The sequence below is a fragment of the Haematobia irritans genome, chromosome 4 (genome assembly GCF_050003625.1).
Source record: "Haematobia irritans isolate KBUSLIRL chromosome 4, ASM5000362v1, whole genome shotgun sequence".
NCBI classification, from domain to species: domain Eukaryota; kingdom Metazoa; phylum Arthropoda; class Insecta; order Diptera; family Muscidae; genus Haematobia; species Haematobia irritans.
This window is the reverse complement of record NC_134400.1, coordinates 205,080,794-205,108,662: the sequence shown is the minus strand read 5'-3', so window position 1 is coordinate 205,108,662 and position 27,869 is coordinate 205,080,794. Positions and strand designations below refer to the sequence as shown.

The window sequence follows — 27,869 nt, the reverse complement described above, 5'->3', positions numbered from 1 at the left end:
CTGATAAGTCCCCGGTCTGACACATAGATGGCGTCGCTAGCATTAAACGCATATTATTTTTATATAGTACCAACCTTCAAATGATTCGTGTCAAAATTTGACGTCTGTAAGTCAATTAGTTTGGGAGATAGAGCGTCTTCTGTGAAGCAACTTTTGTTTTTGTGAAAAAAAATTGGTATGCAAAATTCAAGCGTGGTGAAATGAGGACGGTGAACGCAGTGGACGCCCGAAAGAGGTGGTTACCGACGAAAACATCCAAAAAAATCCACAAAATAATTTAGAATGATCGAGATAGCAGAGGCCTTAAACATATATCAAAGGAACGTGTTGGTGATATCATTCATCAATATTTGGATATGCGGAAGCTCTGTGCAAAATGGGTACCGCGCGAGCTCACATGATGATTCTGAGCGGTGTTTGCAGCTGTCAACTCATAATACACCCGAGTTTTTCCGTCGATATGTGACAATGGATGAAACATGGCTCCATCAATACACTCCTGAGTCCAATCGACAGTCGGCTGAGTGGACAGCGACCGGTGAACCGTCTACGAAGCGTGGAAAGACTCAAAAGTCCGCTGGCAAAATAATGACCTTTGTTTTTGGGATGCGTCTGGAATAATTTTTATCGATTATCTTGAGAAGGGAAAAACCATCAACAGTGACTATTATATGGCGTTATTGGAGCGTTTGAAGGTCGAAATCGCGGCAAAACGGCCCCATATGAAGAAGAAAAAAGTGTTGTTCCACCAAGACAACGCACCGTGCCACAAGTCATTGAGAACGATGGCAATAATTCATGAATTTGGCTTCGAATTGCTTCCCCACCCACCGTATTCTCCAAATCTGGCCCCCAGCGACTTTTTCTTGTTCTCAGACCTCAAAAGGATGCTCGCAGGGAAAAAATTTGGCTCGCAGGGAAAAATTTGGTGATCGCCGAAACTGAGGCCTATTTTGAGGCAAAACCGAGGGAGTACTACCAAAATGGTATCAAAAAATTGGAAGGTCTTATATAAGCCCCACGTGCCAAAAACATGCACCGATTGTAACGAACCGCTGTTCTGAAATTTCATCCGACCGTGCTCATGGAAATTGGGAGTAGTTCTTGGATAGACAGCTACATAACTTAGTTTTTACAAACAAGAATTTTGAATAATGTTAAGAAAACTGGAGAAAGTTTACCGGTCTAGGACTTTGCTACGTTGGTTGTTCTTATGTTTTTTTCCATAAAATTCAAATAAGTAAGTCATAATAGAAAAAATAAAATTAACAAGTTCCACTTCTGAGAATCTCTGGAACGAAGATAATGACGGGCATCGGTGGTTGAATATCTCAAATTCTGATTTTATAGTCTTCTTTAATGACAACTCAAATTATAGAAAATTTCCATTATGATAGTTGATCTTTTAAATTATTGCTCTTAGGTTAGGTTAGGGAGCCACCGTGGTGCAATGGTTAGCATGCCCGCCTTGCATACACAAGGTCGTGGGTTCGATTCCTGCTTCGACCGAATACCGAAAAGTATTTCAGCGGTGGATTATCCCACCTCAGTAATGCTGGTGACATTTCTGAGGGTTTCAAAGCTTCTCTAAGTGGTTTCACTGCAATGTGGAACGCCGTTCGGACTCGGCTATAAAAAGGAGGTCCCTTGTCATTGAGCTTAACATGGAATCGGCCAGCACTCAGTGATAAGAGAGAAGTTCACCACTGTGGTATCACAATGGACTGAATAGTCTAAGTGAGCTTGATACATCGGGCTGCCACATAACCTAACCTAACCTAACCTAAGAGCAATAAGAGGTTAGGTTAGGTTAAGTTACACTCAAAAAAAAGTGAACTCTCTATTTCACTAAAGCCAATTTAACTTTATTTTAGTTCATAGAATTATTATGTTTGGAGAAAGTTTCCTCTACTCTAATAATTTTTTATGTACGTTAGTTAAATTAACTAAACCCGAGGAAAAAAATATACTCAAATGAAGCATATAGATTAACTAAATTCGTGTCTTCCACAAAATAGTTCAGAATTTCTTTGAATTTGTAAATTTTACCAAAAATGTGTCCATCATGAACTTCGTATGTCACTAAAGACATTTTTGCAATTTTGAACTCCAAGTTTTTCCTTCAAACTACAAAATTTTCTTTAAAGAGTGAAAAAACTTAGTTATATCTAATAAATTTTCTTGAATTTGTCGAAAAATATTTACTCATTTTTATGACATCGGCGTGATGCCAACGTTTGTAATACTGTTTAGTTAAAATTTTCTACAAATATTCAAAATTTTCTAAAATTAACCGAAAGTTTTCCTCCTGGTGGGTTCACTGTTTTTTCAGTGTAGGTGGCAGCCCGATGTATCAGGCTCACTTAGACTATTCAGTCCATTGTGATACCACATTGGTGAACTTCTCTCTTATTATTGCTCTTGCTACGACTATTGTCCAAAAGTGCGGATGCCTTGCTTTTGATATGGACTTCATGGGGCAGAAGATGGTTACTATGTGTCTCAATCCACTAATATAAATTTTCAGCAATTACCATAGCTGATATGGTATAAACAAAAAATTCTGACTTGCCTTCAAAAGGAAGTTCTTAAAAATATTATTTTGGACTCCAATGAGGTCAGCAATGGTTAAGACCAAACTCGATATCTCTAGTTTTGATATTATAAAGAAATTTTAAGTAATATTGAATATTGAAATTTTTTTCAATATTCGAACCACTCCCTCCAAAAATTCCTTCATGACCTTTTTATACCCTCCACCATAGGATGGGGGGTATATTAACTTTGTCATTCCGTTTGTAACACATCGAAATATTGCTCTAAGAACCCATAAAGTATATATATTCTGGGTCGTGGTGAAATTCTGAGTCGATCAGAGCATGTCCGTCCCTCCGTCCGTCCGTCCGTCTGTTGAAATCACGCTAACTTCCGAACGAAACAAGTTTCGATAGCTTGATAGCTTGAAACTTGGCGCATGTAGTTGTTATTGATGTAGGTCGGATGGTATTGCAAATGGGCCACATCGGTCCACTTTTACGTATAGCCCCCATATAAACGGACCCTCAGATTTCGCTTGCGGGGCCTCTAAGAGAAGCATATTTCATCCGATCCGGCTGAAATTTGGTACATGGTGTTGGTATATGGTCTCTAACAACCACGCAAAAATTGGCCACATCGGTCCATAATTATATATAACCCCCGAAAGCTTTATATGGGAGATATATCCAAATCTGAACCGATTTCAACCACATTTGGCACGCATAGTTACAATGCTAATTCTACTCCCTGTGCATAATTTCAACTAAATCGGAGTTAAAAATTGGCCTATGTGGTCATATGAGTGTAAATCGGGCGAAAGCTATATATGGGAGATATATCTAAATCTGAACCGATTTCAACAAAATTTGGCACGCATGGCTATAATGCTAATTCTACTCCCTGTGCAAAATTTCAAATAAATCGGAGTTAAAAATTGGCCTCTGTGGGCAAATGAGTGTAAATCGGGCGAAAGCTATATATGGGAGCTATATCTAAACCTGAACCGATTTGGCTGATATTTTGCGAGTTTTTCGAGACCCATAAAATAATCGGATGTACGGAATTTGAGGAAGATCGGTTGATATACACGCCAATTATGACCAGATCGGTGAAAAATATATATGGCAGCTATATCTAAATCTGAACCGATTTTTTCCAAAATCAATAGGGATCGTCTTTGAGCCGAAACAGGACCCTATACCAAATTTTAGGACAATCGGACTAAAACTGCGAGCTGTACTTTGCACACAAAAATACATCAACAGACAGACAGACGGACAGACAGACGGACATCGCTAAATCGACTCAGAATTTAATTCTAAGCCGATCCGTATACTAAAAGGTTGGTCTATGATTACTCCTTCTTGGCGTTACATACAAATGCACAAACTTATTATACCCTGTACCACAGTAGTGGTGAAGGGTATAAAAATGGATGAAATCACAATAAACTGTTACAACGACCACAACAACAACCCATATATATATATATATGCCCCATAAGCCGATCCCCAGAGCCTCAAAGAGAAGCAAATTTCATCCGATCCGGCTGATGTTTTGGTATATGGTCTCTAATAACAATGCACAAATCGGTCCACATCGGTCCATAATTATATATAGTCCCCATATAAACCGATCCCCAGATTTGGCTTGCGGAGCCTCAAAGAGAAGCAAATTTCATCCGATCCGGCTGATGGTTTTGGTATATGGTCTCTACCAAACATGCACAAATCGGTCCACATAGGTCCATAATTACATATAGTCCCCATATAAACCGATCCCCAGATTTGGCTTGCGGAGCCTCTAAGTGGAGCAAATTTAGTCCGATCCTGCTGAAATTTGGTACATGGCGTTAGTATATGGTCTCTAACAACCATGCACAAATCGGTCCACATCGGTCCATAATTATATGTAGTCCCCATATAAGCCGATCCCCAGATTTGGCTTGCGGAGCCTCCAAGAGAAGCAAATTTCACCCGATCCGGCTGAAATTTGGTACATGGTGTTAATATATGATCTCTAATAACCATGCAAAAATTGGTTCACACCGGTCCATAAATATACATAGCCCCCATATAAACCGATCCCCAGATTTGAACTCCGGAGCCTCATGGATGAGCAAAATTCATCCGATTCGGCTGAAATTTGGTATATGGTGTTAGTATATGTTATGGTCTCTAACAACCATGCAAAAATTGTTCCATGCCGGTCTTAATTATATATAAACCCAATTTAAACCGATCCCCAGATTTGACATCCGGAGCTATTGGAGGAGCAAAATTCATCCGATCCGGTTGAAATTTGGTACGTGGTGAAATTTGGTATATGGAGCTAGTATATGGCCGCTAACAACCATGCCAAAATTGGTCCATATCGGTCTATAGTTATATATAGCCGATCCGCAAAAATAATCTACCAAAATTTTATTTCTATAGAAAATTTTGTCAAAATTTGTTACTATAGAAAATTTTGTCAAAATTTTATTACTATACAAAATTTTATTTCTATAGAAAAATTTGTCAATATTTTATTTCTGTAGAAAGTTTTGTCAAAATTTTATTTCTGTAGAAAATTGTGTCAAACTGAATTATTTACCTATTTATTCGGCATTTTTTGTTTAATATATACCCCGTATAGACTAACCTACAATTGAGACCACGGTGTTTAGAAGTTTTAAGATTCCTTGCCATCGGCAAGTGTTACCGCATCCCAAGTAATTCGATTGTGGATGACAGTCTTTAGTACAAGTTTCTATGCAATCCATACGATTCGGCCTGGCCGAACTTACGGCCGTATATACTGGTTCAAATTTATTTTTTCATAGAAATTATTAAACAAAAAAAGAACATGTGGAAGATTTCAACATTGGATCTCATGGTAAAAATGATCTCTAAAGAGTTGCAACCGCGTTGCCATTCGTGCCAAAAATAATCTACCAAAGAAAAAAAAATCTATTTTGAAGTTTTTTGATCAAAATTTTGTGGTTAGTATGAAAAAATGTTTTTTCTTCGAAGGAAATGTTTTATTATTTTATTTTAGTTATTTCAGTTACTACTTCTACGAAAAGGGAAAACTTACACAATGGACTTTGTAGTAGGACTTAACGAAAATTAAAACTTTTAAAAATATTGAATTTATAGAAAATTTTGTTATTGAAAATGTTGTCAAAATTTTATTTCTATAGAAACTTTTTGTTTCTTTAAAAAAAATTTTCAACATTTTATTTCTATAGAAAAGTTTGTAAAAATTTTATTTCTATAGAAAATGTTGTCAAAATTTTATTTCTATAGAAAATTTTGTCTAAATTTGCAAAATCCACCCAACAGTAGAAAATCTACCATTTTTGGTAGATTTCTACCAATTGTGGCCACCGTGATTGCAACCACTTTCAATAGATTATAGTCAAATGCTCATGCCATATTGACTACCACCTAAGGCTGTCTCAATCTCACGATAGGTCCCATGACGATCTTAAAGGGTGATACGGTCAATATTTGGTCAAGGGAAAACGCATGTAAATCGGTGAAATCGTTTATTTAAAAAAATCAAATTAAATTTATTTTTCAAGTTCAATTAGTATAAAATTCAGAAAAAATATTCAGTTAGGCTTTCGCTTTTCCAAATCCGAATTGCCGGGCCTCACGCTTGACACCTGCCATCAGATTTTGTACAGCCACCTTGTCCACCTTCTTCGCCGCAGAAAGCCAGTTTGCCTTGAACTGCTGCTCGTCCTTAGCAGTTTTTTGGTCTTCTTTAGGTTCCGCTTGACAATAGCCCAGTATTTCTCAATTGGGCGGAGCTCTGGCGTGTTGGGAGGGTTCTTGTCCTTGGGAACCACCTGCACGTTGTTGGCGGCGTACCACTCCATGGCCTTTTTACCGTAATGGCAAGATGCCAAATCCGGCCAAAACAGTACGGAACAACCGTGTTTCTTCAAGAAAGGCAACAGACGTTTATTCAAACACTCTTTCATGTAAATTTCTTGGTTGACAGTCCCGGAAGCTATAAAAATGCTGCTTTTCAAGCCACAGGTACAGATGGCTTGTCAAACCAGATATTTCTTTGCGAACTTTGACAGTTTTATGTGCTTGAAAATATCTGCTACCTTTCCCCTTCCTTTTGCCGTATAAAACTCCTGTCCCGGAAGCTGCTTGTAGTCGGCTTTGACGTAGGTTTCGTCGTCCATTACCACGCAGTCAAACTTCGTCAGCATCGTCGTGTACAGCCTCCGGGATCGCGCTTTGGCCGTCGTATTTTGTTTATCATCGCGAGTCACTACCTTCTTGTAAGTCGAGTCACTACCTTCTTGTAAGTCGATAGTCCGGCTCGTTTTTTGGCTCGATGCACGGTTGTAGACGATACACCCAGCTTATTTGCGGCATCTCGGAGAGAGAGGTTAAGGTTTGGCTTGAAACTATCGGCAACTCTCTTTGTCGTCTCAGCGGCTTCCGGTTTTCGATTTCCCCCCGATCCCGACTTCCTGGCTTTACCAAACACTTTAGTTACATTTGTAACGGTTGATTTGGCAACTTTTAGCGATTTTGCCAGCTTTGCGTGCGAGTAGCTCGGATTTTCGCGATGCGCGAACAAAATTTTGATACGCTGCTCTTCTTGCTTGGACGGCATTTTGACAACTGAAGAGTGAATTCCAAAATCAAAATAGGAGCAACATTCTACACACACACACACCTTCAAAATGAGGGGTGTTCAGGTTTTTTAAATGCAAAATTGAAAGAAATACGTCAAGTTTATTAGTTGGCGCACAGCATCAATGTTTTGCAGAACAACAACTGATTGTTGACAACCTTTACGAAATTCGTCTTGGACTGAACTACGACATCGGTTGAATTCTCCATACTAACGATAAACACTGGTCCTTTGAAGTAATTTCAAAGTCTTTCAAATCACTGAAAGAAAAGCTGATCAAATATCTTCTTGATAAGCGATACAATACTAAGTGGAAATATTTAATATCATATAAAAATCAACTATAAATGAAATAAAATCTACAACAAAATAAATACAAGGTGATGGGATTCTCATGATGAATTAGCCTGAAAAAGCTAACAATACAATGAGTGCTAAGCCAGTAAAATAAATGCAGCTGAAAACTGAAATCACTGGATGCACTGCAGTAACGACGACGGCATTTTTCATTTGTTTTTATTTTCAAGTTTTCATCTGAAACTGATGTAATTTGCACTCCATTGCACCAATTCATGCAATACCCACGACTTCCACAAAAACCCCTCCATTTTTCAATGCGCTTCATAGTCATGTTAACAAAAACGAAATAAAAACTGGCCGTTATTGTTTATGGCTTTAGTGGTGTCACACGGTTTTGTATAATGCACCAATCTCTCTTGTGACTCTGCAGTGCCAAAATATGGGGGTGTGAGCTATTCGAAGGAGGAACATGATCTAAGATTTTATTCTGTTTTTTTTTTTGTTATTGTTATTATATATTTTCCCTGGTACTGCATGTTTGGCATGCCAAAAATGAAATTTTTATCATGGCCAACGATCATCATGCGAAGTTTGTTTTTGTTGGCTAGTGGGGAAAATACACTAGCACACAGTGGAAGAATTGGAATTAAGAACCAAAATAGCCCCTATAAAAAAACAACTGATGCAAAATCTAATAAAAAAAAACATTTACGATATCTAAAATCGGATGAGATTGTACACTGAAAAAAAAAGCATACTCGGTTCCAAAGATTTTGTCTTTACTGTAAAAAATTTGGTATTGATTCCGAGCCAAAGAAGCGGAGAATACAAGTAAGGATACTTTTAAGACACAATTCTCTTTAAAATTTAGGTTTTGTGTACTTGCTTCTAGGAAGCAAATTTTAATTTTTCGCTTTCTCAGCTTTTTTTCTTCATATGCTATCAAAGTCCTTTAAAAACGAGTTAACGGCAACTTTATTTTCCAAATTAAGACTCGACTTCCAGTAGAAATTATGCTATGTTTGAAGTAAAAAACTTCTTTAAAATAAAGTTTTGAAAAACATGTCCTATATTTGAACGATTTTTTGCTTTGTAGTCAAGATGCAAAAAGACAACAAATTTAAAGACTATTTATTTAAATTTAAAGAATTTTTCTGAATTATTAAAGTCAAGTTGACCTTAGCCTATAATTTTTTTCTTTCATGTTAAGATACCCATTTTTAAGTCAAATCGCTCAATTATAAGGACAATACGACTTCATTGAAAAGTTTATCGACTTTTGGACAAGGAAAATAACTTTATTTTAGAGAGATGCGTCTTGTATGGTAAGCAAAATTTGTATTCGTATTTTAAAGACGTGAAATCTTTGACCTCACGACAATATTTTTTTCAGTGTAGACCAATGCTCTACATCCTAAGCTAATGCTATACACAGAAAAGAATCCGTAATTGAACCAATACCAAATTTAACTTACTACTATTGTAACAAGTTTATACGGCCGTAAGTTCGGCCAGGCCGAAGCTTATGTACCCTCCACCATGGATTGCGTAGAAACATCTGCTGAAGACTATCATCCACAATCGAATTACTTGGGTTGCGGTAACACTTGCCGATGGCAAGGTATCTTAAAACTTCCTAACACCGTAATATATACCACATAGTCCATACGTGGTATATATTAAACTAAAAAGGCCGATTAAATACGTATATAATTAAGTTTAAAGTTTCTATAGAAATAAAATTTTGACAAAATAAAATTTTGACAACATTTTCTATAGAAGTAAAATTTGGAAAAAATTTTCTATAGAAATAAAATTTGGACAAAATTTTCTATAGAAATAAAATTTTGAATGTTTTCTATAAAAATAAAATTTTGGTAGAATATTTTTGGCTCGAGTGGTAACCATGATTATGAACCGATATGGACCAATTTTTGTGTGATTGGGGATCGGCTATATAGAACTATAGACCGATACGGACCAATTTTGGCATGGTTATTAGCGGCCTTATACTAACACTACGTTGCAAATTTCAACCGGATCGGATGAATTTTGCTCCTCCAAGAGGCTCCGAAGATCAAATCTGAGGAACGGTTTATATGGGGGCTATATATAATTAGGAACCGATATGGACCAATTCTTGCGTGTTTCTTAGAGACCACATTCTAACACCATGTTCCAAATTTCAACCGGATCGGATGGATTTTGCTCCTCCAAGAGGCTCCGGAGGACAAACCTGGGGATCGATTTATTTGGGGGCTATATATAATTATGGACCGATATGAACCAATTCTTACATGGTTGTTAGAGATCATATACTTACACCACGTACCAAATTTCAACCAGATCGGATGAATTTTGCTCCTCTAAGAGGCTCCGGAGGTCAAATCTGGGGATCGGCTTATATGGGGGTATATATAATTATGGACCGATATGGACCAATTCTTACATGGTTGTTAGAGATCATATACTTATCACGTACCAAATTTCAATCGGATCAGATGACTTTTGCTCCTCTAAGAGGCTCCAGAGGTCAAATCTGGGGATCGGTTTATATGGGGGCTATAAATAATTATGGACCGATGTGGACCAATTTTTGCATGGTTGTTAGTGATCATATACTAACACCATGTACCAAATTTCAGCCGGATCGGATGAAATTTGGTTCTCTTAGAGGCTCCGCAATCCAAATCGGGGGATCGGTTTATATGGGGGCTATATGTAATTATGGACCGATATGGACCAATTTCTACATGGTTGCTAGAGACCATATACTAACACCATGTAACAAATTTCAGCCGGATCGAATGAAATTTGCTTCTCTTAGAGCAATCGCAAGCCAAATTTGGGGGTCCGTTTATATCGGGGCTATACGTAAAAGTGGACCGATATGGTTTGGTATATTTCGCTAGTGTATAGCCGATAACAACCGTGCCAAAATTGGTCCGCATCGATCTATATTATATAGCTCCCAAATAAACCGATCCCCAATCACAGAAAAATCACAATTGTCACTCAGAAAATTTTGTTATATTTCTATAGAAAATTTTGTCAAATTTTTATTTCTATAGAAAATTTTGTCAAATTTTTATTTCTATAGAAAATTTTGTCAACATTTTATGTCTTTGGGAAATTTTGTCAAAATATAATTTCTATACAAAATTTTGTCAAAATTTTATTTCTATAGAAAATTGTGTCAGAATTTTATTTCTCTAGAAAATTTTTTCAAAATGTTATTTCTATAGAAAATTTATGAAGGATTTCATAGTTGGAGAGGAATATTTTGCAAAATCTTCCAAAATATCAAGAATTCTACCAATCTACCAATTAGTAAAAAATCTGCCAGTTTTGGTAGACTCGTGTTCATAATTGTATATAGCCCCCATATAAAGCGAGCCCCATATTTCAATTCTGGCTCTATAATTACCGCACTAAAGTTCATATCGTTTCGTAATTATTACTTCCCTATATATACCGGTCAAGAGCTGAATATATACGTATTTAATCGACCTTTCTTTTGTCTGCTATATATTCCGCATGGACTAACTTACAATTTAGAAGATGATGTTAAGAAGTTTTAAGATGCCTTGCCATCGACGGCAGCCCAAGTAATTTAATTGTGGATGACCGTTTTTAGTAGAAGTTTTTACGCAATTCATGGTGGAGGGTCCATAAGATTCGGCCTGGCGGAACTTACGGCCGTATATACTTGTTTAATTTCTTGTCTATAGCAATAATAAAATAAATAATGATAAAATTTTATTTTTTTTTTTAAGAATATTTTGTACATTCTGCCCCACTGTGCAACATTTTGAACTAGTACTCCGAAATTGGCAAAGTTGCTGTTTATTTTATTTTGTTATTACTATGAACTGTGGTGTTGTATATATGAATTGCTATATTCAGTAAAAGAAAAACAACAATATTTGTAATGCAATTACAATAGTAAACAAACAACCTTTTAAAATTGCACACAGCATCTTTAAAGTTTCTCCTCCCAGCTCAAAGCACTGCACATCCCTCTCTCTCTCTCTCTTACATGTATGTCAACCCATCAACCATTACAAACAACACTGCACTGCAGTTCATGAAAAGTCGTTGAATGGCTTCGTGTTTTTTTCTCTTTGATTATACGAATTAAGCAAATACCTGATGGCCCCTTGCTTAAGTCAAATCAATCGCCGTGTTATGGTCATCGTAACTCAAATATATTTACGCACGTTCGTAAACAGTTGAACGAATATGCAGGCATACACACTTTCGACCAAATGCATAGCAAAATAAACAAACCTACATACAAACATATACATCAGGTGGTCATTTAATGAAAATCGATTGATATAATTGAGTCTTCTATAAATTTGCTTTGTTTGTGTGTGTATGTGTTTGTGTATATTGCTTTTTTGGGAGCTTTCTCATACGCACTCTGTAACTGTAACTTTCTCAATTTTTTAGTTGTTTTTTTATTATTATGGGAGACTTAATCGATCGGTTAGAGAAATTATAACGTAGCGCCTCAATTACAATTGATTTAATTCACATTAAGCTTAACATTTTGTCAGAGTGAGAGGAAATGCTGTGTTTGTAGAAGAGGTAGACAAGGATAACTTAACAATACACATTTGCCTTAATTTGAGAACTATTCAGATTTTGTAGCAAATATGTACAAGACATATTTTTAATAGATTGGTTTTATTTTAGTACGAAATCCACTAATTTAATTTGTTTTGTTACAACCAAACTAAGATATGTTAAAGGGTAAATAAGTTAAAATAATATCAGTGACTGCTTTTCCTTAGGATTAACAAATAGTTGACAGAACACAAACCTCTTTACGGCAACGTACAATTAAACAAACGTACAATACATATAAAAGTTGTTGTTGTTGTTACTATATGAAGGCAAAAAAGAATCGAATTCCTCGATTCCTTCATTCGGTCTTCGAAAACAATTTGACTCGTTGTGTTTGATCCCGAAGACTGAAGTTGTTTGATTGACCGTTTCATACACCACAAACAGTGTTGCCAGTATTGGGGATTTTTCCCCAAATCGGGGATATTTTTTCCTGAATAGGGGCGAAATTTCTTAGATGGGGACTTGGTGATTTGGTGGGGAATATCCATAAATTTTGGGGATTTTTTAAAGAAATCGTTTTAATTTAAAAATAAGCAATTTTGTCCAAATTTTATTTCTATAGAAAATTTTTTCAACATTTTATTTCTACAAGAAAAATTTGTCAAAATTTTATTTCTATATAGAATTTTTTTCAAAATTTTATTTTTATATAGAAAACTTTGTCATAATGTTATTTCTATAGAAAATTTTGTCAAAATTTTATTTCTTTATAGAAAAATTTGTTAAAATTTTATTTCTATAGAAAATTTTGTCAAATTTTTATTTCTATAGAAAATGTTGTCAAAAATTTTCAAAATTTTATTTCTATAGAAAATTGTGTTTCTTTAGAAAAGTTTGTCAAAATTTTATTACTGTAGATATGTTGTCAAAATTTTATTTCTGTAGAAAGTTTGTCAAAATTTTATTTCTATAGAAAATTTTGCCAAATTTTATTTCTATGTAGAAAGTTTTGTCAAAATTTTATTTCTATGTAGAAAATTTCTCAAAATTACTATTTTCATGTTAGCCTGATATCAATGCAGGCTGGTTCAATGTCCAAATCATTTAAACTAGAAGTTGTTACAATATTTATTCGAGCTTATTGGACAGGAAGATTAAGGGAATTGACATCATTAAGTTACTGAAAAGAAAATGCCAAAAAGACAAAAGTTTTTAAAAAGTCTACCATTTCTGGTAGAAAATCTACCAACTTTGGCAACTTGCCTACCACCCAAATTTACTACTTGAATATTTAGAAGCAAATTTTGGTTCATAAATACAAGGTGACCGAATTCATATCTCCAGCATTTGGAAGACTATTACCAGTCTCTTGATGTTGGGGTTCGAAATCTTGATTTTTTTGCAGCTTGCTGGATTTGGCAAAATATTAATTTTTAAGTTATTATTGATTTTCTATAGCAGAGCCTTTTGCTTTATTTTTTTTTTTTTTTTAAAAAAAAAAAAAAACTTTTCAAAAATGTATTGGGAATTTTTGTGAGGAATTTATATTTAAATTGGGGATTTTTGGGGACGAAAACATCATAATTTGGAAACAAGAGCCAGAAAAATACTGGCAACACTGACCACAAACGAGAACAAGTTATTGTTGTATTCGAACGTACAAAAATCGGTCCAAATGGGAACGACCACAAATCTCTACCTTACCTTGTTGGGCTTCGAGATGTTCTGGAACACAAAAATATATGAGCGATGCAATGCTCTAGTACATAAGATTCGGCCTGGCCGAACTTACGGCAGTATATACTTGTTTTTCATCTAGATTTTATCAAGATTTAACGGAAATATGTAGATTTTCCTTTGTAAGTATATTTATTTTTGAAAAAGTAATCGCGAAAATAATGTGATTTTCAACCCAACATAGTACCGGCCTTAAGATCGTCTTCGGTCAAAAATTTTACATTCGGACGTATTGCTCTCTGCCTAGTGGTATTACACATTAAAGTCCTATCAACACATACCGTGACTCTCCATCTTTGGTGAGAGTATAAAAATGATCGTTAAACCGAATGAAATTTTTCCACTAGACTGGAGTCATAACCTTGTTAAACGGGGTGAGATGGGAGTATATGGGATATAAATTATAACCGCAAATCTCACAAAATGACTTATTGTTATAGAATTATAATATTATTTATATCGTTTATTGTACATACCTTTATGTTACGAAAATGTGTGTGTGTTTTTATGCATTCACGAAGAATATGATGAAGTACACTTTGTATTCTCAGCTACCAACAGCAAACAAATAATGAGCACACATATATGAATTGGGTGTGTGTGTGCATGTTTACCGTTTCATACTCAATAAAATATATATGTACGTAAGCAAGATGTCTCTTAATGCGATGAATTTACATACAAACAACAAAAATAACGTGGCATCCCCAATAACATTGAAGTGTGTTCGTTTCGTACGTATTTGGCTTCGTTTCTATCAATATTTCCTTACGGAGAAATATTCACATTATTCATGTGGGGGGACGAAGACTACTAAAAGGCAAATGTGTTAATGCAAAAATCATTCAAATGCATGGATTGAGGAAGAGTGTAACAAAATCTGTGTTTCTTCTTTTAGACACGCAAAAAAAATCACAAAAAAAACTGGAATTATGAAGAAGCTTCGGCCAACTCAGTTAGGCATGCATCCATATTCACCACTTATCAACAGCATCATCATCACTATACACAAACACACATTGTATTTTAAAATACTTGAATAGTCCAATCGGCAAGTTATTTTGTTTTTGTATTCTTTAAAAGCCTTTAACACTTCTTTTAATTTAGCTACAAGCAGATACGTGCATAAGGTTTCCGGAATATTGGCAATTGAAATCCTTAAGCCCCAGGGGGTGGTAAAGTTGATTCACCATATATTTCTTGTTTTGTTTTTGCAATGTCACACACACACACTCAATACATAACTTCATTTGTTTCTCAATTGTCTGTTTTTTTTTCAACTCTTCTTTGAACAAAATTTCAAGCATTTCTCATGTTATTGTGGGGGGAGGAGGGTTGGGATTACTGTGCCGGTTAAACAAACTCGTGTTTGGTAATTAATCCAATTTTTTATATTGTTGTTGTTATTGTTTTTTATTACCCTCAAGGCAAATACAAAACACACAGAGAGTTGTAAGTGAGATGGTCTATATCTCTATAATAGCGAGAATATGTTTATGTGTGGGTATAACGTGTGAGTACATTTCTTGTTATTCCCCAAAGAAAATAAAAACAAATCATTAAACCAATAATTTTCTTCCGTTTTCCCGGTATATTATTTTATTTTTATTACAGCTACTTTAAACATCCGTCCGTTATACATACGCCACAGACAACACACGACCGTTTACGTCTGAAGCCTAAAATCAACTAAATCCACAGACACAACACTCTTGCCACTAAAACCCGTCATCATCATCATCACCGTTGTTGTTGTCGCCGAAAACAGCAGATTCAAACAATTCCAATTGGGAGTGTGCGGCAACGAAGTGCAATGCATGTTTGTTGTGTCTCTCTATTGTTGTTGATGTTGTCGTTATTCTTATTGCTTCAACTCTTCGCTTATTTCCCATTGTTTGTTGAACATCACAATGAAGTGCATATGCACGCACACACACATGCTAGCCATAAACAAACCATTGACAGACATTACCCAGAAAACTTAATGGTTATTGATTTTCATATATATAGCCATTTTGATCCTTGAGAGGATGAATTAAAAACTAAATATAATATTTCTTATGACAAGTAAAAGTTTCTAAAGGCATCATATTTTTATTGGTTTAACAGTTCAAAGTCGGATAAAACATTACTGATAATATATTTTCTAGTGAAAAAATCATCTTATTTGAACTTTTGGTTTCAAGGATTTTTCCATACTTTCTTAGTTTAAAAATATTTCAGTACCCCAATATAATTCCATTGGAAGATTGTTGTATGACTGCATTTCAATGTTAACACGGTTCACAAATTTTAACATAAACAAGTATATATGGCCGTAAGTTCGGCCAGGCCGAATCTTATGTACCTCCACCATGGATAGCGTAGAAACTTCTACGCAAGACTGTCATCCACAATCGAATTACTTGGGTTGAGGTATCTTAAATCGTTATCTAAATTGTGAATTAGTTCATACGTGGTATATATTAGACAAACCAGTTATGTATAGGTAAGTCTACAAATAATTACGAATCTACATGGACTTTTGCACCGTACGTAGAGGGGTCGCTTATATGGGGGCTATATACAATTATGAACGTGATATGGACAATGTACCAAATTTCAACTCACTCGGATGAAATTTGCTCCTCCAAGGCTCCAAAACCAAATCTCGGGATCGGTTTATATGGGGGCTATATATGACTATGGACTGATATGGACCACTTTGGGCATGGTTGTTAAATATCATATACTACCACCACGTACCAAATTTCAACCAGACCGGATGAATTTTGCTTCTCCAATAGGCACCGGAGGTCACATCTGGGGATCGGTTTATATGGGTGTTATATATAATTATGGACTGATATGAACCAATTCCTGCATGGTTGTTGGATACCATATACTAACACCTTGTACCAAATTTGAGCCGGATTGGATGAAATTTGCTTCTCTTAGAGGCTCCGCAAGCCAAATCTGAGGGTCCCTTTACATGGAGGCTATACGTAAAAGTAGACCGATATGGCCCATTTGCAATACCGTCCGACCTACATCAATAACAACTACTTGTGCCAAATTTCAAGTCGATAGCTTGTGTCGTTCGGAAGTTAGCGTGATTTCAACAGACGGACGGACATGCTCAGATCGACTCAGAATTTCACCACGACCCAGAATATATATACTTTATAGGGTCTTGGAGCAGTATTTCGATGTGTTACAAACGGAATGACAAAGTTAATATACCCCCCATCCTATGGTGGAGAAATAGAAACTCAAATTTTGTTTGTCAACTGCACAATTTTAATTAATTTATATTAGTTTTAATTTAATTAATTTTTTTTCACATATACCCTCCACCATCGTACGGAAACGGAATAACTTTGTTACTCCGTTTGTAACACATCGTGATATTGCTCTAAGACCCCATAAAGTATATATATTCTGGGTCGTGGTGAAATTCTGAGTCGATCTAATCATGTCCGTCCGTCTGCTGAAATCGCGCTAACTTCCAAACGAAACAAGCTATTGACTTGAAACTTGGCGCAAGTAGTTGTTATTGATGTAGGTCGGATGGTATTGCAAATGGGCCATATCGGACCACTTTTACGTATAGCCGCCATATAAACCGATGCTCAGATTTGGCTTGCGGAGCCTCTTGGAGGAGCAAAATTCATCCGATCTGGTTGAAATTTAGTACATTGTGTTAGTAGTTATATGGTCTCTAACAACCATGCAACAATTGGTCCACATCGGTCCATAATTATATATAGCCCCCATATAAACCGATCCGCAGATTTGGCTTGCGGAGCCTCTAAGAGAAGCAAATTTCATCAGATCAGGCTAAAATTTGGTACATGGTGTTGGTATATGGTCTCTAATAACCATGCAGGAATTGGTCCATATCGGTCCATTATTGTATGTAGCCCCCATATAAACCGATTCCCAGATTTGAACTCCGGAGACCTTTGGAAGAGCAAAATTCACCAGATCTGGTTGAAATTTGGTACGTGGTGTTAGTATATGGTCTCTAACAACCATGCAAAACTTGTTCCACATCGGTCCATAATTATATATAGCCCCCATATAAAGCGATCCTCAGATTTGACCTCCGGAGCGTCGTGGATGAGTAAAATTCATCCGATTCGGTTGAAATTTGGTACGAAGCTCTTGAAGTAGCAAAATTCATCCGATCCGGTTGAAATTTGGTACGTGGTGACATTTGGTACATTGCGCTAGTATATGGCCGCTAGCAACCATGCCAAAATTGGTTCATATCGGTCTATAGTTATATATAGCCGATCCCCAAAAATAATCTACCAAAATTTTATTTTGTCACAATTTTATTACTATAGAAAATTTTATCAAAATTTTATTACTATACAAAATTTTGTCAAGATTTTATTTTTATAGAAAATTTTGTCAAAATTTAATTTCTATCGAAAATTTTGTCAAAATTTTATTTCTACAGAAAATTTTGTCAAACTGAATTATAAACGTATTTAATCGGCTTTTTTGTTTAATATATACCCCGTATGGACTAACTTACAATTGCGAAGACGGTGTTAAGAAGTTTTAAGATACCTTGCCATCGGCAAGTGTTACCGGAACCCAAGCAATTCAATTGTGGATGACAGTCTTTAGTACAAGTTTCTATGCAATCCATGTTGGAGGGTACATAAAATGCGGCATGCCGGAACTTACGGCCGTATATACTTGTTTGTTTTGAAATTCGCTTACAAAGATTACCGTACTATTGTAACGGTTCGCATTATTCGAGCACGCGATCGATAACTTATTTTCTAAAAAGTGTAACATAGAATCGCATTCACTTCCGACCTATAATAATATTCTTGAAATTCAAGAGAATCGTGTTTTTACCTCTATCCTGCTTTGTCAAATTTGTAAGAATGCAGTACTGCAAAAAACCTTAAGCAAATACGTAAAGACTTTCTCAAAATATTAAAATATTTTGCCAAATTTTCGTACCATGAAAACTGATATCGGTTTAAAACTGTATACACAAAAGGTACTAAATCATTCGCGGGGGTACTACCGGATGGGTGCAATGGTTAGCATGCCTGCCTTGCATACACAAGGTCGTGGGTTCGATTCCTGCTGCGACCGAACACCAAAAAGTTTTTCAGCGGTGGATTATCCCACCTCAGTAATGCTGGTGACATTTCTTAGGGTTTCAAAGCTTCTCTAAGTCGTTTCACTGGAATGTGGAACGCCGTTCGGACTCGGCTATAAAAAGGAGGTCCCTTGTCATTGAGCTTAACATGGAATCGGGTAGCACTCAGTGATAAGAGAGAAGTTCACCACTGTGGTATCACAATGGACTGAATAGTCTAAGTGAGCCTGATACATAGGGCTGCCACATAACCTAAGCTAACATAACACAAACATAAAAAGTATTGAAAAAAGTACTGCATTTTCCATCCCTGCCGCACAGTTTCGTTAAAGTCGGTTATAAGTTCCCATGTTCGTTTACTCCAAAAAGCCAGCAAAAGAGAGCCAAAGAGGAATAAAATTTTGACATTTGAGTAGAAAATTTGTCGATTGCTAGTTTTTAGGCCGGAATATTTTGGGAACACACACAGTTTTATGCTAGTCAAAATTAGAAGGAGGTAAAATTACGCACTTTGGTTTCAGTCCAATAGTACAAATGACACGTTTTTTTGTACAATAGAACTTGTGTATGTACAAATAATTACACTAGGTTACACTGGAAATGTACATTTGTTGAAAGGTGACTTTTTTATGTATTTTCATTTAAGTACCAACAACGATATAATCGATCGAGATATGATTTGTCCAGTGAAAAACGGACGAAAAGCCAAAACTAACGGAATATCCCAAAAACAGTTCCAAAAAACATTTTAACCTTGATTCATTCGAATTCACCGGATGAAAATACATAAGAAAAGTCGCCTCTCATTAAATGTACATGAAAAATTTTTATTTTGTAAACTAACGTTATCAAACACTTATTGATTTGAATTCACTTTCTTTCAAAGTAAATTGAATATATTTTAAGTTTCCGTATTTTATTTGTTTCAAATAAAATTATTAATTCAATTAAACTATCTTGTGTTTTATTTTGTATTGACAAAATCAAGCCAATAATACGAAACATCACGAACAGGTCTGACATTATTTAAATCGTTCTATTGGACGACCACTGTATATGTTTTTCTTAACCCTGGAAAGTCATCCTTATTTTTTGTACACTAACGTCATCCTTCGTCATTTTGACTACGACATATTTCAAGACGCTATAATTTGCATTTTGAGCAAAAATGAGAACAAAATTTGAGAATATTTTCTTATTCAATATGTTTTTAATTAGTATACAATAAAAATTCATAAAATAGTTTAATTAAATCGACTAAAATACATTTTAGATCGAAATTGAAATTATGCGTCGTCATTTTGACGAAGGATGACTGTCCAGGGTTAATGTTCTAAATTATGTGTAACTATGTTTGGTGGGTTATAAAGGAGCTGTGGCTACCCGCATGTTCAAGTAACTAGTTATTGTCTATCAAATTCACCTATCACCAATAAGTACCACTAGTCACTCCCAAATCTACTCGACATGTATTTAACTGGTGAATTTAACATGGGGATGTCATTGGAGGGAGTCAATTGGATATTCTTAGCATTACTTATCTCCAGTCAAATAAGTAGCATAGATCCGAGAATGAAATGAGAGAGAATTGTAAATATTGAAATAACTGGATCCACAAGACGGGTTACATAAGGAACACATCGAAAGTATATATATAACTATGAAATCGTATTTAGTGTAATAATTAGAATAAAGTATGTACCCTAGTAAATAGTTTCTAAAGATCCCTGGTTTCTGTTAAAAGCCGTTTTATTTATTATAAAAAATTCTTTTTATTTGGTTTATTAAAAAAAAATCAAAATCCCTTAAAAACAAAATAATATTATGAATTCATTTTTAAAAACATATTAGGAAGAGGAAACAAACTTAAAATTTAGAGTTACTTTTAGCAATAGTCCATATAAAATTCATTTCATTGTTTAAAACAAAAAATATTTTTTTTAATAATATAATAATTAAAATTAAATTTTAGCACAATGTCTTAATTTTCACTAAAAGACTCGGCCTTTTTGGTATTGACCAAACTTTTATTTTTAAATTGTCTCTTCTTTTGTCGCTGCAGCGACTTTCGAATGCATTCCTCGGGTGGCCCGCAGTTGTTGGTAAGTCCGGAAACGGCTTCTGAAATTGGTAAGAGATTAGATATAAAATTCAAGTAATATTTTTAATATATTACCCAATAGAACGCTATAAAAGTTTTCCATCCTTTTTAAGCTTCTCTTTCCATGTACGCCTTCGAGATTGAAGGCCATTGTTACGTCGTCTGCTATAATATAGCGAATGTTTTTAAGCACCCCCGCAGGTTGAAGTATGGCTCCAATGGCTGCAACCTAAAAGAAAATAAAAAAAGGTGGTAATAAATAAATCATTTTGTCTTTTAATGTAACAAGTTCTTACATAGCATTTTTTGTTATTTTCGTTAATTTCGCTATCAACTTTGATTAACGATTCAACACTTTGTATCGGAAATAATTGCTGAATTGAAACGTCATTATTGTGCTGCCGCACTAGTTTGTTTGTCACGGCTTTGTTCTCAGCAAGGGCCTCTACAATGACACGAAGTTGACCTGAAATATAATAAATAATAATAATAAGGACTAATAAATATAATTTATATAAATAGTATTACCTTGAATAACATTCAGCTGTGTTTGCATGTTATGTGTCGATTCCGTTAATTGGTCGACCTTCTTTAATAATATATTTGTCTGCATTTCAGGTGGTATTTGGTCTACAAAAATGTAGTAAAGAAACGAATTGTAAGAATGCAAAATTCGAATTGCAAAAATCGTTCGTTATCTATAAATTGAATTAATCAACGTTTAATGTCGTAGCGATTTATACATAAACCCAAAGGTATTTATAGCAAGAGATGAATTTCACAAAATTTTACACTGAAAAAAGTGGGTTATTTTAACATTTTAGCTGCACTTAAGATAATTACAACCTTTAAGTTTTACAGAAATAAACTTAAACTAATAGTAAAAAATTCATTGTTTAACAAAAAAATATAGAATCCACTTTTTCTTTAGTGCAGAGAGCTGAAAAGTTTACATTGATATTTTTATATTGAAATGAAAGTTTACATTTTCTAAAATTTTTAAAAGTCGAAAAGCCAATTTTTCAATCTCATTACAATTTTACTGACTTACTTTCCATATTGTTTGCAATTGAAACTCGTTTTATTTTCTTAAGTGGGCTGCTGGAATCACTCATGATTTGTGTGATTTGTAGTTTCTATTATTAAAATAAAATAAAAAATTAAAAAAGAAATAAAATTAACATTTATTGACAACCGTGTAGAATTGGTATTAGTAACAAAGAATTATCCATTGGAATGCCAATTGCTTTGCATTCTATTTCGGACAGTGGAAAACTCTCGTATATATCTGAAGGCTCCAGATCTGCTAACATTACGCCTAAAGAAATGGAATCGCAGGGTTCTGTATAAAAGCTTTTTATATTTTTCATTTTTCTACCTGTAACTATACCATCATCACCAATATGAGAAAAATTTGATATTGTCAAAGGAATGCAATTTTTAATGTAGCATATATTATTGGGACTTTTTAGTGTTAAAAAGCAGTCCTCAAATGTATATATTTTCTTCGCAATATCTAGTCCATTGATATTTGTATGCAAATCGAACTTCTGTTCTATAACAGTTCTATGTATTTGTTCTAAAATTTTATGTGGTTTCTTGATGGATTTTTTTAAATGTTGCAGATGATTTTCAAAAGAGTAACAGGAATTTTGGGAAGGATTGCCAATATGTTTAATTGTATTTTTTAAATGCAGCAAGCCATGGACGTTATACGATATGCTATTCTGCCCAAATATAATGGCAAAATTTTCAACGAAAATATTAAGAAGTATTTGTGCTGTATCCAAATTTGAATTGCATTGTTTTGGACAGCATAGCATTCTATAAGCACAATGCAACTGTAAAAATAAATAGTAAATATCATCATTCACTTCTCCTCTTAATGAAAATATGCCAGTGTATAGAAGAAACTGGCGCAGTTCCGTGGCTTTCCAATTTAAGATTTCATCAAGAGAACGAGGCTTCCGAACGAATTCCTTGGTGATAGAATTACGTACATGCAAAAGTTTATTCGAAATGTTTTTGATGTTTGTTTCTGAAATCATTTTTCGTTTTATTAACCTCAATAAAAACTTTCGCATTACACCCAGGTCAATTAAGTGCATGCAGTCCAAAGGTATTTGTGTGACCATTTTTATATTGAGGTCTTCTAAAGGAGAATTTTTTTTTAGGTATAGGGCACTATGATGGTTAGGGTAGTTTCTGAGTTTAAAATCTTCGTCCGTTATTAAGACTCCAGATTGAGTGGCATATGTTAAAACGCCATCTATTTTCTTGGCAACCTGTGTACACTTAGAACACCCGTGTCGCGAAGTGTGAGAAGGAGTCCCACTTATGAACGCTCTTGCTGGCGCATCGCATAGTATACCTCTAATATCTATAGAAAATGTTTCTCCTTCTATGATAATTCCTTTTTCTATGTAGGAAGTCATTTCTTCAACTACCATACCTAAAAATTCGTCAGAAGTAGATGGTTTAGTACTACCTAAAAATACACCAACTGGGAACACCGGCGAGCTTCTAATATTTACAGCTTTGACCAAAATTGGCCAAAGCTGCGTTTTCGAGCTTTTATAAAGAGGCAATCCGTCCACATTGATGTCAAGAATAATCGTTTTAGGGAGTTCCGCGTTTTCCATTATCTTACATAATTGGAAATACATTCCAATATGCAAATAAGACCCTCCCCCAATGCTATAAATAGATGGCCGTTTAGGAGACTTGAATTTATAGAAGGAATCTACAACTAAATTTTCACCGCGCAAAATATTAATTAAGTCAGTCGCACAATTTCTTGAAACTCTATGCCTGATTCGCCATTCTTGTAGTTTGGCACTCAACGACATTTCCGCAGAAGGACGAGGTTCTTCATAGCCTTCACTTTCTTCCACCACATTTTCTAAAGGAGTATCTTTCACCGTTTCACATATTTCTACTATTTTCACATATTTCTTTAATGTTATTAAACTTCTCTAAATAATCTTCCTTTTCTTTTTTTATTAATCTTTTCAATTGTCTTTTGCTCATTGTTTCTTACCTTTTGTAAATATATCACTTAAAATGTTCACTTTAAATTTAGTTTAAACCAAACTCCGCGATCACTTTACTCCGCCAACACTCGAAATCAACTGACGCCAAAAAGGAAAAACACAAACGAAACCAAAAATCCAAAGAATTTTTTACCGTTATTCCGTTGAAGCATACACAAAATATAAAGCGAATGACTCAAATTACTTTTTATGCATTTGTCATGCTAAAAATATGCTATTGGCTATTTTACAGATAACTTAGAGACAGTCAAAAGAAAGCATCGACATTTCTTGTGCCTACGACTTTTTTCGCTCTCTTTATTTATCTCTCTCGAGGTTTTAATATTTTTAGTTAAATGGTTATTTAATAGATTACTAAGTGGAAGGTTATTTGGATGTTGGAAATATCACTAAATTGTTTATCAAAAATTAAACAAAGTTTCCAATTTCAGGTCATAAGTGTATAAAAGGTAACTACCCAAAACGTCGACTAGTTATATAAGCATACAAAATGCGTCAATTGATACTTGCCGAACAAGCGGGTACTGAGTCTCTTAAAAGCCGAAAAATGCAAAAACAATACACGCACACACATGCAACGTAAGGGACATAGAGTATGATACTGAACTGAGAGCCCCATGAAGAAGAGCAAATTTCTATTTCCCAGAGAAAGTTAAACGAAGAGAGCAAAAATAAATGAAGAGAGTGGGGACGAAATAAACCACATCATGTTTACTCCAAAACAGGATAAAACTACATTTGCTTATTTTTGTTGTAGATGTCGTCTGTGTTGTTGTTGTTGTTGTTGCTATTTTGATTCTGTTTTTAACAACTTCTACTTCATAAACACAATAAACAAGATTTATCACTTTGTTATGAATCGACAACAACAATAACAATAACAACAACAAAAAAACGCCGACCAAACGACCAATGGACATATAAACGGCAAAAACGAAGCATGCTAAACTACAATCGGTGAATTTGTGGGGTTTGAAGAGAGGGGTATTATAGTGGAGTAGTTAGTTCGTGTACCTTACACATTTAGGTAGATACGATTTTTTATGCTGCAACTTCGCATAGTTTTGGGGATGTGCATTGGTATGTGTGTGTGTTAGTGTGTAACTCTGTGTGTTAATATTCGTCAATGCATTTTATTATGGCATGTACTAAGTCAACAGCACTCAGTGTATAGTCATTGTACTCCTGCTAGCTGGGGCAGGCATATCTGTTCGAACTATGAAAAACAATGACAGCAGCCTTGCTGACTTGCCATCCGCGGCAGAGTCAGCTTTATTGAATAAAGGTCAGCTTATGTTGTGAAGCATTTGTGCCTTTTTTTGTTTTTGGTTATTTCGCAAAAATAACCAAGAAAAAAATAAAAACAAAATCAAAATTATTTAAGTCTTTGGAAATTTTTATTTTGTGAACGATACAAAACAATAACAAAACAAGAAACATGTATAAAATCATCTGAGGGGGGGGGGGTGGGGATAATTTTTTTTGTTTTAACTGAAATGCCATAAGAGAAAATTGCATAGAAAGAAAAACGATTAAAGTCAGCGAAAATGAACCAATTATTACACATTGAATATAACACTTAACGTTATTGGTGCTTGTTGCTGGTGTTATGTGTTTGTGGTCTAATTTGTCAAACCTTCTTCTCAACACTGATAATGACCTCTCCACCATATGGGGGCCACAAAGCACTAATTGTAACAGTGAGGTAACTACAGTTGAGTAATTTTTTCCACCATTTTTAAACTAATGAAAGTTATGCAAATTTAAAAAAAAATATTTGTTTTTTTTTCTATTAGTAAATTGAAATGAAATGGAAAAAAATTGCACTTTCTCCTAAATGATACCGTAACCAAGTAAATCCTCGTATACTACAGTGGCAGAAGGGGCTTCGTAATATTAATAAATGTCATTAGACAATTTCAGTGAATACTGAATTATGCAATTCATTTATTTATTTTATTGCAATATTATTATTATTCTTATTTCGTTATTACAATGGATTTTTTTTTTTGGATTAGAAGTGAACCCCTACGGTCGCCGAAATTTTTCCACATTTAGAAGGTGGCCATTTATGAATATGATATGTTAATTGACCTGTTTTATTTTAGTACCGAATGCAACATTTGTATGAGCTATCCAGAACATCGTTGCAATGGTGGCCTATCCAGAACATCTCCCCAGTGCAAGTCGCGCCGGTGTTGCCAGATTACATTTTGATAAAATTACTTTTCTCCGATTCACAATAGCAATTTATTGTGAATAATTTGTAGACTGACATTTAATTCAAAATGGTAAAGTGTCCTAAATAATAAACAGCAGTAAATATTTATTACTATTTGGGCACTTCAAACATTAACAAGTATATACGACCGTAAGTTCGGCCAGGCCGAATCTTATGTACCCTCCACCATGGATTGCGTAGAAACTTCTACTAAAGACGGTTACCCACAATTTAATCACTTGGGTTGCGGCCGATGGCGAGTCATCTTAAAACTTCTTAACATCATCTTCTAAATTTTAAGTTACTTCGTGCGGGATATATATTAGACAAAACAAAGGTCTATTAAATACTTATATATTCAGTTCTTGACCGGTATATATCAGGAAGAAATAAAATACGAACCGATATGAACTTTTGTGCTGTAATTATAGAGCCAGAATTGAAATATTGTGGGCCGATTTATATAGGGGTTATGCACAACTATGAACACGAGTCTACCAAAAATAGCAATTTTTTTTCTGTATGGTTGATTGATAGAATTCTTGATGTTTTGCAAAATATTCCTCTCCAACTAAGAGGTGCTTTATAAATTGTCTATAGAAATCAAAATTTTGACAAAATTTTCTATAGATATTATATTTTGACAAAATTTCATAAAGAAATAAAATGTTGACAAAATTTTCTATAGAAATCAAAATTTTGACAAAATTTTCTACAGAAATAAATTGTTGACAAAATTTTCTATAGAAATTATATTTTACTATAAAAATAAAATTTTGACAAAATTTTCTATAGAAATAACATTTTGACAAAATTTTCAATAGAAATAAAATTTTGACAAATTTTCTATGGCAATAAAATTTTGGTAGATTATTTTTGGCTCGAGTGGCAATCGTAATTATTCTGTGATTGGGGATCGGTTTATCTGGGGGCTATATATAACTATATATCGATACAGACCAATTTTGGCATGGTTGTTATCGGCCATATACGAGCGCAATGTACCAAATTTCAACTAGATCGGATGAATTTTGCTCCTTCAAGAGGCTCCAGAGGTCAAATCTGGGGATCGGTTTATATGGGGGTTATATATAATTATGAACCGATATGGACCAATTGTGGCATGGTTGTTAGAGACCATGTACTAAAACCACGTACCAAATTTCAACCGGATCGGATGAAATTTGCTTCTCTTAAAGACTCCGCAAGCCAAATCTGGGTATCGGTTTATATGGGGGCTCTATATATTTATGAACCGATATGGACCAATTGTGGCATGGTTGTTAGAGACAATATACTAAAACCACGTACCAAATTTCAACCGGATCGGATGAAATTTGCTTCTCTTAGAGGCTCCGTAAGCCAAATCTGGGGATCGGTTTATATGGGGGCTATATATAATATACCATATACCAAAATCATGTACCCAATTTCAGTTGGATCGGATGAAATTTGCTTCTCCAAGAGGCTCTGCAAGCCAAATCGGGGAATCGGTTTATTTGGGGGCTATACGTAAAAGTGGTCCGATATGGCCCATTTGCAATACCATCCGACCTACATCAATAACTACTACTTGTGCCAAGTTTA

The 27,869-nt window shown here is 34.8% G+C and overlaps 2 protein-coding genes across 4 annotated transcripts in view; both read right to left on the bottom strand.

The window, feature by feature from the left end:
• Nucleotides 1-15,452, bottom strand: part of ko (Stork-head domain-containing protein knockout) — a 283,660-nt gene extending 268,208 nt beyond the window's left edge. For both annotated transcript variants that reach the window (XM_075304326.1, XM_075304327.1), the window contains exon 1: nucleotides 14,274-15,452. The gene's annotated coding sequence lies outside the window, so the exon portion shown is untranslated. The remainder of the gene's footprint in view (nucleotides 1-14,273) is intronic.
• A 5,338-nt stretch (nucleotides 15,453-20,790) lies between these two features.
• On the bottom strand, nucleotides 20,791-24,282 carry LOC142234106 (uncharacterized). 2 transcript variants are annotated; one of them, XM_075305186.1, is made up of 6 exons: nucleotides 24,049-24,279; nucleotides 22,060-22,144; nucleotides 21,537-21,638; nucleotides 21,305-21,474; nucleotides 21,084-21,237; nucleotides 20,791-21,028 (listed from the first exon to the last, which is right to left on the bottom strand). In XM_075305186.1, the coding sequence occupies exons 2-6, from the start codon at nucleotides 22,121-22,123 to the stop codon at nucleotides 20,889-20,891; spliced, it is 630 nt and encodes a 209-aa protein (XP_075161301.1). In that variant the 5' UTR covers nucleotides 22,124-22,144; nucleotides 24,049-24,279; the 3' UTR covers nucleotides 20,791-20,888. The 2 variants fall into 2 exon arrangements, with proteins under 2 accessions (XP_075161301.1, XP_075161302.1); XM_075305187.1 differs by lacking the exon at nucleotides 22,060-22,144 and having other exon boundaries at nucleotides 24,049-24,282.
• Nucleotides 24,283-27,869: the final 3,587 nt, after the last annotated feature.

Coding starts and splice junctions, on each gene's coding strand:
- LOC142234106 (XM_075305186.1), bottom strand. CDS start 22,123: ATGAGTGATTCCAGCAGCCCACTTAAGAAAATAAAACGAGTTTCAATT. Junction 21,238..21,304: donor AAAATAACAAAAAATGCTAT/GTAAGAACTTGT, acceptor ATTTTCTTTTAG/GTTGCAGCCATTGGAGCCAT. Junction 21,029..21,083: donor CTTTTATAGCGTTCTATTGG/GTAATATATTAA, acceptor TACCAATTTCAG/AAGCCGTTTCCGGACTTACC.